Here is a 13997-nt window from a genome sequence, read left to right as displayed (position 1 = left end):
GAGCTGAATCCATAAACCACAAACACTTTACAACATATATGAACCAGCAGGACATAGTGAGGACCATTTCTACAACACTGTGGCTGCATCCCATGTCGTCTATTTCATGAGACGTCCTTCCCTCCGAAGCGTCACGTGAAGCGACGTCCGTTTCTAATGACGGCGGCAGCAGATCACAGCTGGATCAGCTGTCAGTCGCTTTAATAGCTGGAGACATGCACTAATAATAATAATAATGATAATAATAATAATAAGTGTTTTCTCTGTTTAACAAACACCTGCACATGAATAACAACCTCCATTGTGTATTTATATTGTGAACTGTGTCCAGCTCAGGGGCACGGGGATGCCTTTATATAATTTATTTATTATTATTTGCTGCTGTATTAGGACAACTATTAGGGCCAAGTATGAAAAAAAAATACTGACCCGGGGGAGGGGGGTAATACTGGTCCAAGCCTCACTGGGTCTGTCCGGTGCCACACACACACACACACACACACACACACACTTCAAAAAGATGAATAAAGATTCCATAATCCCGGCTCCATGGCAGCGTAAAGACGCATCACAAGAGGATGACCGTGAGGAATGAAGGCTGGGAACAATAAACCTGCTGCTGTGAAATAAGTTTAGACGAACGTTACACACTGTAACTGTCAACAAAGAGCAGAGGAGGTCTGACAGAGAGCGCTCCGTGTGAACGCGAGGAGGAGGGGAGCGTCAGTCGGATCACTCTGATAAAACACCTTAAACAGAGCGAGTGATGGAGAAGAAGAGACTACCCGCAGGTAGAAAGGAATGAAATGTGGTGATGTCGTAACATCACCTCATGTTATCTGTTTTTAATCATGACATGGTGGCTGGGTCCTTCTCCCCTGGGTTCCTATTTATTTTTTTATTTTTTTCATATATGGCCCTAATACGCCGTCGTAGTAGACGATCCTGGTGATAAATTAATTATTTAATATCCCAGAACATGATTGTGTCCGCTGAACACCGGCCAATATTTTATTAGCTTAGATGATTAAGGTAAAATGTAAATTATGTCACTCAGTAATGATCAGCCTCGCGTGGGACTGATGAAAATGACAAACAATGTAAAAGTGTCTCTTGCTGACGGACAAACTCTCATACTCTCTACTGTTTGTTTTTTTTACTTTAATAATATCCATAATAAATCTGTACGGTGGAAAAAAACAGATCACGAAAAGGAAAAAAAGGAAAAAGGAAAAAAACTTCTAGAGCGATCTTTCTCTTAATTTATTATAAATGTAGAAATATGTTTGTGGTGTTTTTGTTGTTCAGAGTCACAATAAGACAGATTTTAATTACATGGTGAATCATATAAATAAAATATAAAACTTGTGGTGACACACTTTAGTTTAATCTGTGATCTGTCTTCACTCCGGTATGAAACTACTGCGATGTTGATGTATAACATCAGTCCGATCAGCTGCTGCTTCTATTCAACGAGTCAGGGGGCGGGGCCACCGCTAAAAGACTTCCGCATAGGATTCTCTCGTGTATCCTCGCTTGTGCCTCCTCCGATATGCCTCCTCTATCCTCTATCCTCCGATCACAAATAAGAGCTTTGGGACGGTCTTAAAGATGGCGCCCGCGAAAGAACTTCCGGTTCAAGCGAGGATAGAGGATAGAGGAGGCGAACATTAAGAGCTTTGGCATGTACCCTGTGACTCTGGACTGTCACAGCTCGACCCAAAGGGACGTCATGTTTGTTGTAAATAAGGTGTTTTCAATTTTGCACAATGCTGTAAACAAATTAGAATTGCAAAGAGCATTTGCAATAAAAATATGAAACATACATATTCAGTGTGTTGTACTCAGTTACCTCACTAAATACAGTAATGTGTAACTTTACTGTAGTTTTCAAATGGCTGTTTGAATAGTATAAAGTCTGTCTGGAGGATTTTCAGGTAGCATCACCAAGATCTGACTTTTTTGCATTGAAAACATTTCCAGAGTAAAAACATGACAGAGACATTTGACTATCTGGTTCATAAACATGATGTTAGATAGATAGATAGATAGATAGATAGATAGATAGATAGATAGATAGATAGATAGATAGATAGATAGATAGATAGATAGATAGATAGATAGATAGATAGATAGATAGATAGATAGATAGATAGATAGATAGATAGATAGATAGATAGATAGATAGATAGATAGATAGATAGATAGATAGGAAGGGGCTATAACTCCATTTAGAGCAAGTGACACGCTTCTGCAGGTTATCAACAAGGTTTTGCAGTTTGTACTAGTTGTTTTGAGAAATGTATTAACTGTTGTGCAAATGTAAATAGTGACATGAGAAAAACTGTAAACACAAGCATCAGATCAGCTCAGCTCTGTCCTACAGAATAAATGCTCCGGAGCTGATTTGAAGCTGTGGACACTGAAAACTGCTCAAACAACAGAAACTGAACACCTCTGTTGATGTTTGAACACATGATCCTGCTTTTCATTTTGCTTTGGCGCTTCATATAGTTTCTCTGTTTCCACCCTCTCTTATAGCTGTTGGAGCACTTTATAAAAAGTTATAGAATTTAATAAGGTTTAATAAGAAACTTAGATATTTTGTTCTCACTATTCCAACTGAGACAATAATGTTCATGATTATTACACAAACAAATCAATCTGTGTCACATCTTTTATCCAGACATTGTAGTATTTATATTATTTGTTACTTTGAGGCTTGAGCTCTGGTTGACCAAACCTCTTTCTGCTGATCAATATGTCGTGTAATTTATTGGTCCAAGTTGTAGGTCAAATAGCTCATAAATTAGTTTTTAAAGGAGTCCAATTGGAAAAAATTACTTCTCTATCTTTAACAGTTAATCAGAAGCCCAGTTGGAAAACAGCTCCAAAAAAAAACTCTCTAACAAGTCTCAAAAATCTTCAAGCAGGAGTCCAAGATCTTGTGACACACTTTATTATCGATAAAAAGTGGAGAGAACAAATATAATACACACAAGGTGCAGTCCATAAGCTCTCTAACTCGAAATGACACTTACATGAGGTTTTATAGAGAAATCACACACATCTGTCCATCCCATCATAAATATTTATTATGACCTTTCCTCCAATAAAATTTGTTGATTCTTTAGATTTCTCCTCCTAGGGGCTGCTCCAAATCCGCCCCCCCTAGGTGCAGGTGGCATTACCTCATCCCCTGGCAGAGAGACATCAATATGTTTAGGGGTTGAAAATATTACTTTGATTTTAAATCATTCATTGGTTCCCATAGGGCCTTTCTATGCTTTATTTACTATGATTTAAAGTTATCCGTTGGTTCCCACAGAGTCTTTCTATGTTCTTATCTCTCACTAATCTCTGTTTGTCATATACAGAGCCTTTTCTATTTTTCATTTCTCACTCAGAGTATGCTACTGTATTTAGCCCTTGTAAATGCTGCTTCTTGCCCAGCTGGGCAACCCCGCTCCCACCAGCTCTCCGGGACCAGCACTCAAATGAACATCTCTGGTGAAAGATCACAGGTGTTTTTTTCTGGCACAAACTTAACATTCTTATCTAGGCCTTATTTTACTTCTCCTCTCTTCCAGTACTTCTCCACCTTTCAGTTAAATCTCTGCAGCATTTTGATTATACATATAACACCATATAGATCACTCAGGGTTACATTATTTAATCACACTTTGTCATACAAATAGCTACATAGTCCCTCGAGAGACCCTCATAAAGAGATACTAGCTAACTCTCACCACATTATTTACTCTACAAATACCTGAGTTTATCACCAGAAGATCCAGTTATAAAAATCTTCAAGGAGTGTTTAACTGTCTCAAGATTTTACAATTAGTACAAACATCTTGAATATGGTGCATTCAGTGTTATTCAGTTACAAACAAATAGTCATATCAAGGCCAAGTAGAAGTTAAAATAAATAAATATAAAGACGTGTTTTAGCTGCGCAGGAACAAAATCAGAGCTGACTGGAAAAGTGAAGCAAAGATTAAAAAGGTGATCGTACCTGGAGATGCCACATGAGGAACTTCTTTATCTCTCAATAAAGGTGTGTCAACAGAGACAGGTACCAAGCGAGACGGCTCACTGACCTCTCAGTCCCTGTACCTGTCAGGTGAGTTCAGTTACTGCCACGCCCCTTTAGGAGACGAGCTGCAGGTCCAATGGGAGAAATAAAAGTGAGTGCAAATTATGATGTATAACAGGATTTTAAGTTTAATTTTGGAGTGAGGGATACGGAGTGAAAAGCAAGTTAGAGAGAGTTTAGATAACCTGATATTCATGAACCTGACTCTAAAGACTCAAAAGGAAGTTGTAGTTGGAAAGACTGAGGAATGTTTCTCTGGCAGATTGTTTCACTGCAGTGACTTCTCTCTCAGCTGACCCATTTCAGAGTTATGTTACTCTCTAGTGGTGACATAAGGAAACACACTCAAGATTCAAGTCATAGATTGTAAATAATGGACGTAGTCAGGGGCGGATCTAGAAAAACATTTATGGGGTGGCAAGGGGGAGGCAGGAATTTTTGAAGGGTGGCAACATATGGCAGACATATATATACTGAATTTAATCAGTTATCACTGTTTGATGACAAATAGTATGTACACACTACAAAAGGGCACGGGCTGCCATTTACAAACTCATACAGACAAACTTAATCTCATGCAATCAATGTCTTGCATTTGAGGTTTCATGTGAAACAGTTCATATTAGGAATACGTGACCATACAATGTGATCTCACTTAATAGGAGATAGAAGTATGGTAACACTACTGTAGGTGGGGCATTATCACAGGAAAGGCATTAAGGTAAGACACAGGTGATGAGTGGCAGATATGTGAGAGGGGAAGCAAACAGTTTTTGACAAGAAGAAACTATCAAAAGAAAAACTTACCCATGAAGACCATTGAACTGAGCTGTACTAAGGTGAGCATAAATACACTGGAAACAAATGGGTCAAGGCACTCAAACACGGTTCTGGACAACGCTGTTATTGTTCACTCTGAACACACATTCTCCCAGTTTGTCCCTCAGTCTTTTTACATGACCTTCAGATCTGGTATGAGAACAGAAACCACTGTCTTTCATTGTAGCCTTTTTCCAGTTACGATAACCCTTGAATGAGGTGAAAACAGTCCTTGGAGCATCGGGGAGTGAAAAATGCCTACAAGCAAAACAGTAAGTCGCATCTTTTGAGTGAGAGTATTCTAACCAGGGGTGAGATTTGTACCAGTCGCTGCTTAAGCTTCTCCTGGCTCCTCCCTGGAGGGTCTTAGGGAAACTCTCTCACACTGGAACCTCACACCTGGACTTGGATATGTCTAGAAGATGGAGAGGAGGAGAAATTTAAACTGCATTACATCTGAACTAATTATACAATATAATGACTAGTAAAACATAATCTAATCTGAACTGTCATTGATCAGCTATAACCATCAGACTGTGTTTAACACACACTAACATTTTAGCCTGGGAGAGTATTTTTAGGTTAATTTGTTTAATTTTGGAATTTAATCTGAGCAATAGATCTAAAATACACTTCACAAAATATTAAAACTATGTCTCCATCTCATCACACTTTCACACTGACAAGTTTCCACAATTACTCATATATAAGCAAACATGAATATTTATATTTATTTGAAGAAGTCTAAGCAATGTCTCTTAAATACAGCTTATAGCAAAACGTCCCTGGTCGCCTTGGCCTTGAATTCTTTCTCTTTCACTTTTCTGTTGCCCTTCTCTCTCTCCTTCCACCTCATCTTCATCTTCTCTCTCCTTCCACCTCATCTTCATCTTCTCTCTCTCCTTCCACCTCATCTTCATCTTTTCTCTCCTTCCACCTCATCTTCATCTCTCTCTCTCCTTCCACCTCATCTTCATCTTCTCTCTCTCCTTCCACCTCATCTTCATCTTCTCTCTCTCCTTCCACCTCATCTTCATCTTCTCTCCTTCCACCTCATCTTCGTCTTCTCTCTCTCCTTCCACCTCATCTTCATCTTTTCTCTCCTTCCACCTCATCTTCATCTTCTCTCTCTCCTTCCAACTCATCTTCATCTTCTCTCTCTCCTTCCACCTCATCTTCATCTTCTCTCTCTCCTTCCACCTCATCTTCATCTTTTCTCTCCTCCCACCTCATCTTCATCTTTTCTCTCTCCTTCCACCTCATCTTCATCTTCTCTCTCTCCTTCCACCTCATCTTCTCCGTCTACCTTGCTCAGTTGTTCATTTTCTATTTCTTTCATCTTTCTTTTTGGTGAGAAAAAACTATGTATGCTACCTTTCCTCTTCATTTCTGTAAAATTCAAAGTAACTTTTAATCAATATTAGCGTTTGTAGCCTACTTTAAGGTCAGACCTAGCTAACATTACATGTATAGTTAACGAAATAACTTTCTCCAACCAGATTTTTATCATCTCAAAACCAGAATCACAACTATGCTAGCACTGTGCTTTCATTATAATTTAATTTCTTGATAGATAGTTAATCAGTTTTTACCTCTTTCCCGCCGTCTCTTCTCTCCTCGCGACTCCTGGCTCCCTCGCTTCGCGCCACTCAGTTTTCAAAACAAATCAGTCTCTTGCCGGCCGCTCTGACGTTAACTCGTGCTGCATTCACTGCAGTCGGACATTGGAAACTCGCGCTGGTAAATGTCGAATCGGACGTAACTTTTCTTTTAATTCGTTGCTGCCAGCTGGGGTTGCAGCAGGGGGGGCAAGGCTTTCTTTTATGCCTCCCTCTTACCTCAGAAAAATGAACAGGGACTCATTGGAGTGTCAGCGATTGAGACCATAGTGTTGTCCTGAAAAAAAATTCTGTAAAACTTTGAACCCCCAACAAACAAATAATAACTCTTAACTGTTGTCTTTTTCAGAAGAACAATACTCATTATATAAACCCTGATCATTACAAGTTGTAGTTAAATGGAGGCTGTTACACTCTAAACAGAAATGTTTTCAATTACACAAACACTATTTTTTGTCAATTTTTCAGCTTTATTTAATATCTTGATATTATATTGACACATGATAAAAGCTGACAATTAAAAATGAGCCATAAAAATGAGTTTTGAGAGCAATGAACGAAGAAAAGTTATTTGAACGAAATTAAAACAAAACATTCTAGAAATCCAGATGAAACATTTATTTTATAGCTTTATATATTATACACACCATATCTCTACATGATGATTTACACACTGGTGTACTTTTTAAGTGAAGAACAGAATCCAGTTCACCAAACAAAACTAAAGAAAAAGAGCTTCTTCTCCATAAAACCTTGTGAAACAGATCAGAGATCTTCTCCACAACATGACAGAGTTTAGAAGTGTTGTACGGGACATGACAGGACACACAGAGACACCAGCATCACACAACAACTTACACATGTTGTCCAGTGTTGTCACAGGGTTTCTGGATTTAACATGTTTAAGTGGAACATTATAAATATTAAAACCCTTGAGAAGCTCACCTCCCACTTCAGGCTTGTGTCTAATATTTATGCTCACCACCAGTTTGTGTTAAACCACATCTGCTGAATCTGTTAACCAGGAAAATGTCACTCATTTAAAAACAGTTTGGACATTTGGCCTTTTCTTTGAATTATATTTTCGATTGCAAAAGAAGGATTTCTGAGAATTCAAAGCAAATGAAATGATTGTTCACTTCAGAATGAAACACAAAGTCGTCCATGGTTCTCATATGTGAGAAATTCTGCAGAGGTCAAATCAAAAATGTTTCATAAATCTCATCAGGGAATCAGACATTTCACATAAACTTCATTTATATAACTTAACTTAAATAATGGAAGTGTGTTTACGCCCCACCCATCCTTTATTAATATTACAAAGATTTTTGCACAATGTATATTTATTATTATTTATGACCACTGTTTTATTAACCATATCTGCTAAATGTCCCATAGTGCACTACAGACACAGTGCAAAATGTGTCCATAAACCTAAAGAAGAAATAGAAAAAATATATATAAAAATCTGAATTATTTACCATAGAGGTTTGGAGAGTAAAATTCCACAAAGCCTCATATTTACAGCTTCATTTAGATCTCAAATATCCATGATTCATTAACTAGTGTGAACATTTTGTAAGCATTTAGCTAATATGCTTTTTAAACAAATTATTTATTTGTAATCCTTTTCAACATTGTTTCAGTGACTTGGTGTCACTGTTTTTCTTAAGGTTCATATTTGACTTTTTAATATTAAACTTTATCTGACCTGCCGATGTGAAGGTTTCTGAAAGAATCTGTGCCTTTCTCTTCACACTTTTATTAATATCTCAACTTTGTTATGGAAAATCTGTATAAAGTCAAATATGTTCTTCTTGTGTCACAAAAGCTGAATAAGAAACAATGACAGAAGGTTGTTTTACACAAAGTTGAAGGCGTCTTTGTTCAACAGCAGGTGTGAAAAGTTCATGTCTCCTGAAGCAGCCCACTTTGTGCAGGGTTGTGTGTTTGGCCTTCAGGGTTGTCTTTTCCACAATTCAGTTTCTAAGAGAACTGCACACACATTGTTTTAGTCGTCACAACTGCCAAATGCCAGAGTATCTTCTAACACCATCTTCCTGTTATTCTTCTTCTGTAAACTAAGAATCCAATCACAGCGAGGAGGAGGAGGACGAGAGGAAGAACGACTGCAGGAATGTTGATGCCGTTCTTGTCAGTGGGTTTCTCTGTTGAGCAGAAAACAACAAGAAATAGTCACAACCTGAACAGGTGAAGCAGGTCAGAAGAGAAGAACGTCAGTTTGTCCACCAGAACACAATCCTGAATACATTGTTTGTTCTGCTATTGTTATTATTTATCCCTTCTTATCTGTATATTATTACTTTACATATTTGTTGTTTGTTTATCCTTGTCTAACTTTGTTGTCTTTGTTTAGCTGCATGTCTGTGTTGGTTTCTGTCCCATATGTGGGTTTTTGACTCAAACTCTGTTTTGAATGTTAACATCCTCGGCCAATAAACTTGATTCTGACTAATTTACTGATAGATACATTCTTTCATATATTTATTGAATTATTCCCTTATTCAGCCTCTAAAACTGGCCAGTAGTTCAGTCAATACAGTGATTATTATATAGTATTCTCTCTGAACTGTGGATACAAATTAAAAGGTTAAAAAAAATGTGTAGATATATATTTTTAATGTGATTTGAAAACTTTAATTGACTTTCAAAAAGTGATAAAAACCTAAAAAATAAATAAATTGATGATAAATTATTTTTGTATTATTATTTATTTATTTTTTATTTCAATTTAAGCTTAAGCAAACATTGGACAGGCAACACAAAACAAACTGTGGTAATAATTCTGGGTGCAGAAGTGGGTAAATGTATTGGTTTAATACTTAAAGCAGAAGAGAGATTCAAGATTAACTTTAGTGTCATTCAAACTATTCAAAGGGCAAGTGAACAGCAGAACAATTTCTGATCTAAGTCTTAAAATTATATATAAAAAACTAGATAGAAGAAACTGTAAACAAAACAAAGACAGATAGAAGTCTCACCTCTGTTGGTCCTGATCTTTTCTTCTTCCAGTCTGGTGAAGATGTGCTCCTTCACACCAACCAGCTGAAACACACAGTCGTACCTGGTCCAGTCTTCAGGTTTGACTGATGAGAGGTCCAGGTCAACACTCATCTGGAAGGATCCATCGTGGTTGGGGAGGATCTCTCCGAGGTCCACGTCCTCATGAAGCTCCTCTCCATCTTTCCTCCAGAACACCATGGCTACGTCAGGGTAGAAACCTGTAGCGTGGCAGCTAACTGGAGAGGAGGGAGTCTTCTGGAGGAGAGACACTGAGGGAAGGTCTGCAGAGAGAAGAGAAACACAGTTTATAGGTTCTTTATTACTATCACTACCTTAATACACTATATATACAGTGTAGGAGCTGAATGTGTTTGGTTGAGTTTGTGGTGTAATTCACTCAATGTATATGTGGGGTCGCTATGCTGTTACCTGGGGAGCTCAGGTGTATATAGGTGTGATTGTTTACTCTTTGTGGAGGGTTTGACCCGGAAGGGCAAACGGTTTTTTGACCGCCGCTGCGCCGCTTTAGCGCTGTAATGCTGTAGATCATCATGCCGGTATTTTGTTTGTATGTTTTTCTTTGTTTACATGGCACGGCAATAAACGCACTGTGTTGTGGAACAGCGTGAACATTTATTCAATGCGGTACGAGAGCATCGGCCGTGGCGAGGCGTGTCAACCAGGTTATTCCGGGACTCAAATACCTCAGTAACTCAGTATTAGACTGAGCTCCTATAATATACAGTATGTATATAATGCAAATACATCTCATTAATTGACAAATGAAAGCCCCTTTCATAGTGCCGTCCCGCAAATGTCCTGCTTTTCGCCTTAAGGCATTCATAGTGAGCCCGCGAAGGCAAAGTGATATTCTGTCCTTTCATAGTCTCTAACAGAGACTGAAGGGAAGAAACAGATGAAGAGAGGTGAGACAGATTAAAGAGTGCAGTGGACAGTGAGTGTGAGACAGACGAGTGGGGATAAATGTGTTGAGTCAGAGAAATAAAGAGACGAGAGAGAAAAAGAAATGTGTTTAAACTGAGACAGATTCAGCCTCTGTATGCTTTATATTTATTGTAATGTTACTTATGGTTGGAAACACAGAAGGCATATTAACATTGTCGTGGTCATTAAACTACATCAGGTCATGTGACTCTACCTTTTCTCAGCAGAGAGCTCCTCCCCAAGTTCACATACTTCTTCAGCCCCTCAGGACAAATCTGGGTGAGGTAGTGTTTTCTCAGATCCATCAGATATTTGTCATCATCCCACTTGTGTTTGGTGAAGACAGCCTGTTGTTTTGGAGCGACCCATGTCTCTGTCTCCAGGTCATATGAGATAAAGTCTTCTCCATCATAAGCGTACTGTTCATAACCTTTGACCTCATCAGTCTCATCATCCCATTCACAGCCAACCATCCACTGGAGTATGTGGACACCTGAGAGACAGAGAGACAGAGACACTGCAGTAAACCAGAGTGAGATCACAGCCCAGTCATCTATCACCAGCTGATATCACATCTTTACCACAGAGACACACTGATCCACAGACACTCAGACACAGAATCTACACCTCCTGCTGTTATTGTCTCCATGACAACCACTTACAACCAGCCATCATCTGGACAGTGTGGACGTCTTAGAGAGAGACAGAGAGGCAGAGACTGCTGGGAAACAGAGAGACATCCTAACACACTTCATATCCTCTTTTCTTTAACCACAGAGACACACTGTCTCCACTGAGACCACCAGATTGTCTCCACTGAGACACCAGTTTGTCTCCACTGAGACCACCAGTTTGTCACTATTGAGACCACTAGTTTGTCTCCACTGAGACACCAGTTTGTCTCCACTGAGACCACTAGTTTGTCTCCACTGAGACACCAGTTTGTCTCCACTGCTGAAGGTGGTGTGGCTTCATGTGAGCTGCAGGAACAGACACACTGAGGTGGAGTCCTGATCATCAGACTCTGATTAAACCTGGACTGAACGTTACATTGAGACCCTGCAGCCAGTGGATCAGTCCAACAATGTCCTCTTCTATAAGACTTTAATGATTATATGATTGTCAAAATTTGTGTGGACTACTTTTCTGTCAATCCAATCCAATCCAATCCCCTTTATTTATATAGCACAATTTTAGCAAACACAAGGTTTCCTAAGTGCTGCACAAACAATAAATACATAACACAATACAAAGAGATGTAGTAAACAATAGATCAGTAAGATGCAATAAGATAAAATAAATTAAAAATGGGATAAAAATAAATAAAATAAAATGTACTGCCCGCACAAAATAAAGTATGCATGAATACAATAAAAACAAAAAAATGATAAAATCATAAAATCAACACTCTACGTGGTGTTAAAAGCCAACGAGAAGAGGTGGGTTTTAAGAAGAGATTTAAAATGAGACAGTGAGGAGGCCTGTCTGATGTGCAGCGGCAATTCATTCCACAGTTTTGGAGCTGCAATGGCAAAAGCTGGTTCCCCTCTGAGCTTCAGCCGAGCTCTGGTACTCTCAGGAGCAGCTGGTCAGCTGACCTGAGAGAGCGGGTAGGAGAGTAGGGGTGCAGCAGCTCAGAGAGGTTAGGAGGAGCAAGACCATTTAAAGCTTTAAAAGCAAATAAAATAATTTTATTATTTATTATTTTAATCAGAAGAGCCACCAAAGACCATGACTTCTGTCTTTTTCTCATTAAAACTCAGGAAGTTTGAGGACATCAAGGTCAATCAACTAATCAATCAATTGAGTGATTGTTTCAGCACTATTGATGTTATTTATGGAACCGACCCACCATGGTCAAGTAAAGATAATCTAATCTCATCTGTGGTTTTTCTAAATATTTGTGGCTCAAATTAATTATGGTTGTCATTGATTATGTAACGAAAAAAAGGACACTCAGAAGTCCTCAGAGCAAAAGGAGAAATCTTCTAATTGCTCTTTTATCAAACCAACACTGAACAGCATTTAACATAAAATGACATAAAACAGAGAAAAGTAGATCATGCTCATATTTGAGGAACTGGAACTAGAAACTTTTTGACATTTTTGCTGAATAAAAGACTTAAATTATTTGATTATCAAAATGTTTGAGTTCTGTCGATCATCGAAACAATTTATAGACTAATTGTTTCAGCACTATATACATATATTATGACCTACGCACACTGTGGTGAAGTGAAATAAAATATAATCTGTACTTCTACAACATATAAAGATATATTATGGGATGGACACTGTCAGGTATCACAAAATGGCAGGCAAGAACCCAATAGCACGACACAGGGAACAGTTCAGGTGAAGAATAAACGTTTAATACAAGCAGAGGTCGAACCAGGAAGTCAGTCCATATGGCAAACAAATCCAGAAGGAGCAGGCAAAAGGGAAGGTCCAAAGTCCAAAACAGGCAGGTCAGTACACGAGCAAGCACGATCAGAATCAGGGTAACAGGATGCTGGAGAGCTAGGTTCACACACTAGACAATCTGGCAAAGAACTGAGGGAAATGGACCGGTATATATACTGAGGGACTGAGCAGGTGAGTATGGGGGTGGGGCAGGCCAGGTGAATGAACTCAGCAGGTGACGCAGAGCAGGAGGGAGTGGCCGAGTCTGAAATGATATGAAAGTTAGTGTGGCAAAACAGGAAACAGACAAATGAAAAACTAAAGCCTGGCAGAAGTTGTGACAGAACCCCCCCCTCTAGGGATGGCTCCTGACGTCCCACCGAGCTGGTCAGGATGGTCCCTATGGAAAGCAGAGATGAGGTCAGGGTCCAAGATGTGACGAGCCGGAACCCATGAGCGCTCCTCAGGGCCATAACCCTCCCAATCAACAAGGTATTGAAAACCCCTTCCCCGCCGTCGTGACTTGATGAGGCGATGGACAATGTAAGCAGGGCCCCCGTCAATGAGCAGGGGGGGTGGCGGGGGTCTGGAGGAGGGCTGGAGCTGGCTCTCCTTAACAGGTTTGACCTTGGAGACATGGAAGGTGGGATGAATCCTCATGGAGCGAGGAAGGCGGAGACGGACTGCAGCAGGGTTGATGACCTTAGTGATGGGGAACGGACCCACAAACCTTGGGGCCAACTTCCTAGATTCTACCCGGAGTGGGAGATCCTGTGTTGACAGCCAAACCTTCTGACCAGGAGTGTAGCAGGGTGCAGGGATCCGACGGCGGTTGGCATTCCTCTGGTACCGGCTGGATGAACGCAGGAGAGCAGAACGGGCCCGCCACCAGGTGCGCCGACAGCGCTGGATAAACGCCTGGACAGACGGGACACTGGCCTCTCGCTCCTGCTCCGGGAACAGTGGAGGTTGATATCCCCGGGAGCACTGGAAAGGAGAAAGGCCTGTTGACGAACTTGGAAGCGTATTGTGAGCATACTCAACTCACAGAAGCTGTTTGGACCAGGAGGACGGTTCCTGGGACGCGA

General features: G+C 39.8%; 1 protein-coding gene across 1 annotated transcript in view; it reads right to left on the bottom strand.

The window, feature by feature from the left end:
• The window catches only part of LOC131968325 (H-2 class I histocompatibility antigen, Q9 alpha chain-like), a 31591-nt gene that overhangs the window by 9532 nt on the left and 8062 nt on the right, over positions 1–13997 (bottom strand). Inside the window, exons 3-5 of the mRNA XM_059329147.1 lie at positions 10721–10999; positions 9540–9842; positions 8591–8705 (exon numbers count right to left, since the gene is read on the bottom strand). Of these exons, the coding sequence (XP_059185130.1) occupies positions 8591–8705; positions 9540–9842; positions 10721–10999 (697 nt within the window). The remainder of the gene's footprint in view (positions 1–8590; positions 8706–9539; positions 9843–10720; positions 11000–13997) is intronic.

This window comes from Centropristis striata, chromosome 3 (genome assembly GCF_030273125.1).
Source record: "Centropristis striata isolate RG_2023a ecotype Rhode Island chromosome 3, C.striata_1.0, whole genome shotgun sequence".
In the NCBI taxonomy this organism is placed as follows: domain Eukaryota; kingdom Metazoa; phylum Chordata; class Actinopteri; order Perciformes; family Serranidae; genus Centropristis; species Centropristis striata.
Note: the sequence above shows the minus strand (reverse complement) of the source record. Positions and strands in the feature narration are given on the sequence as shown.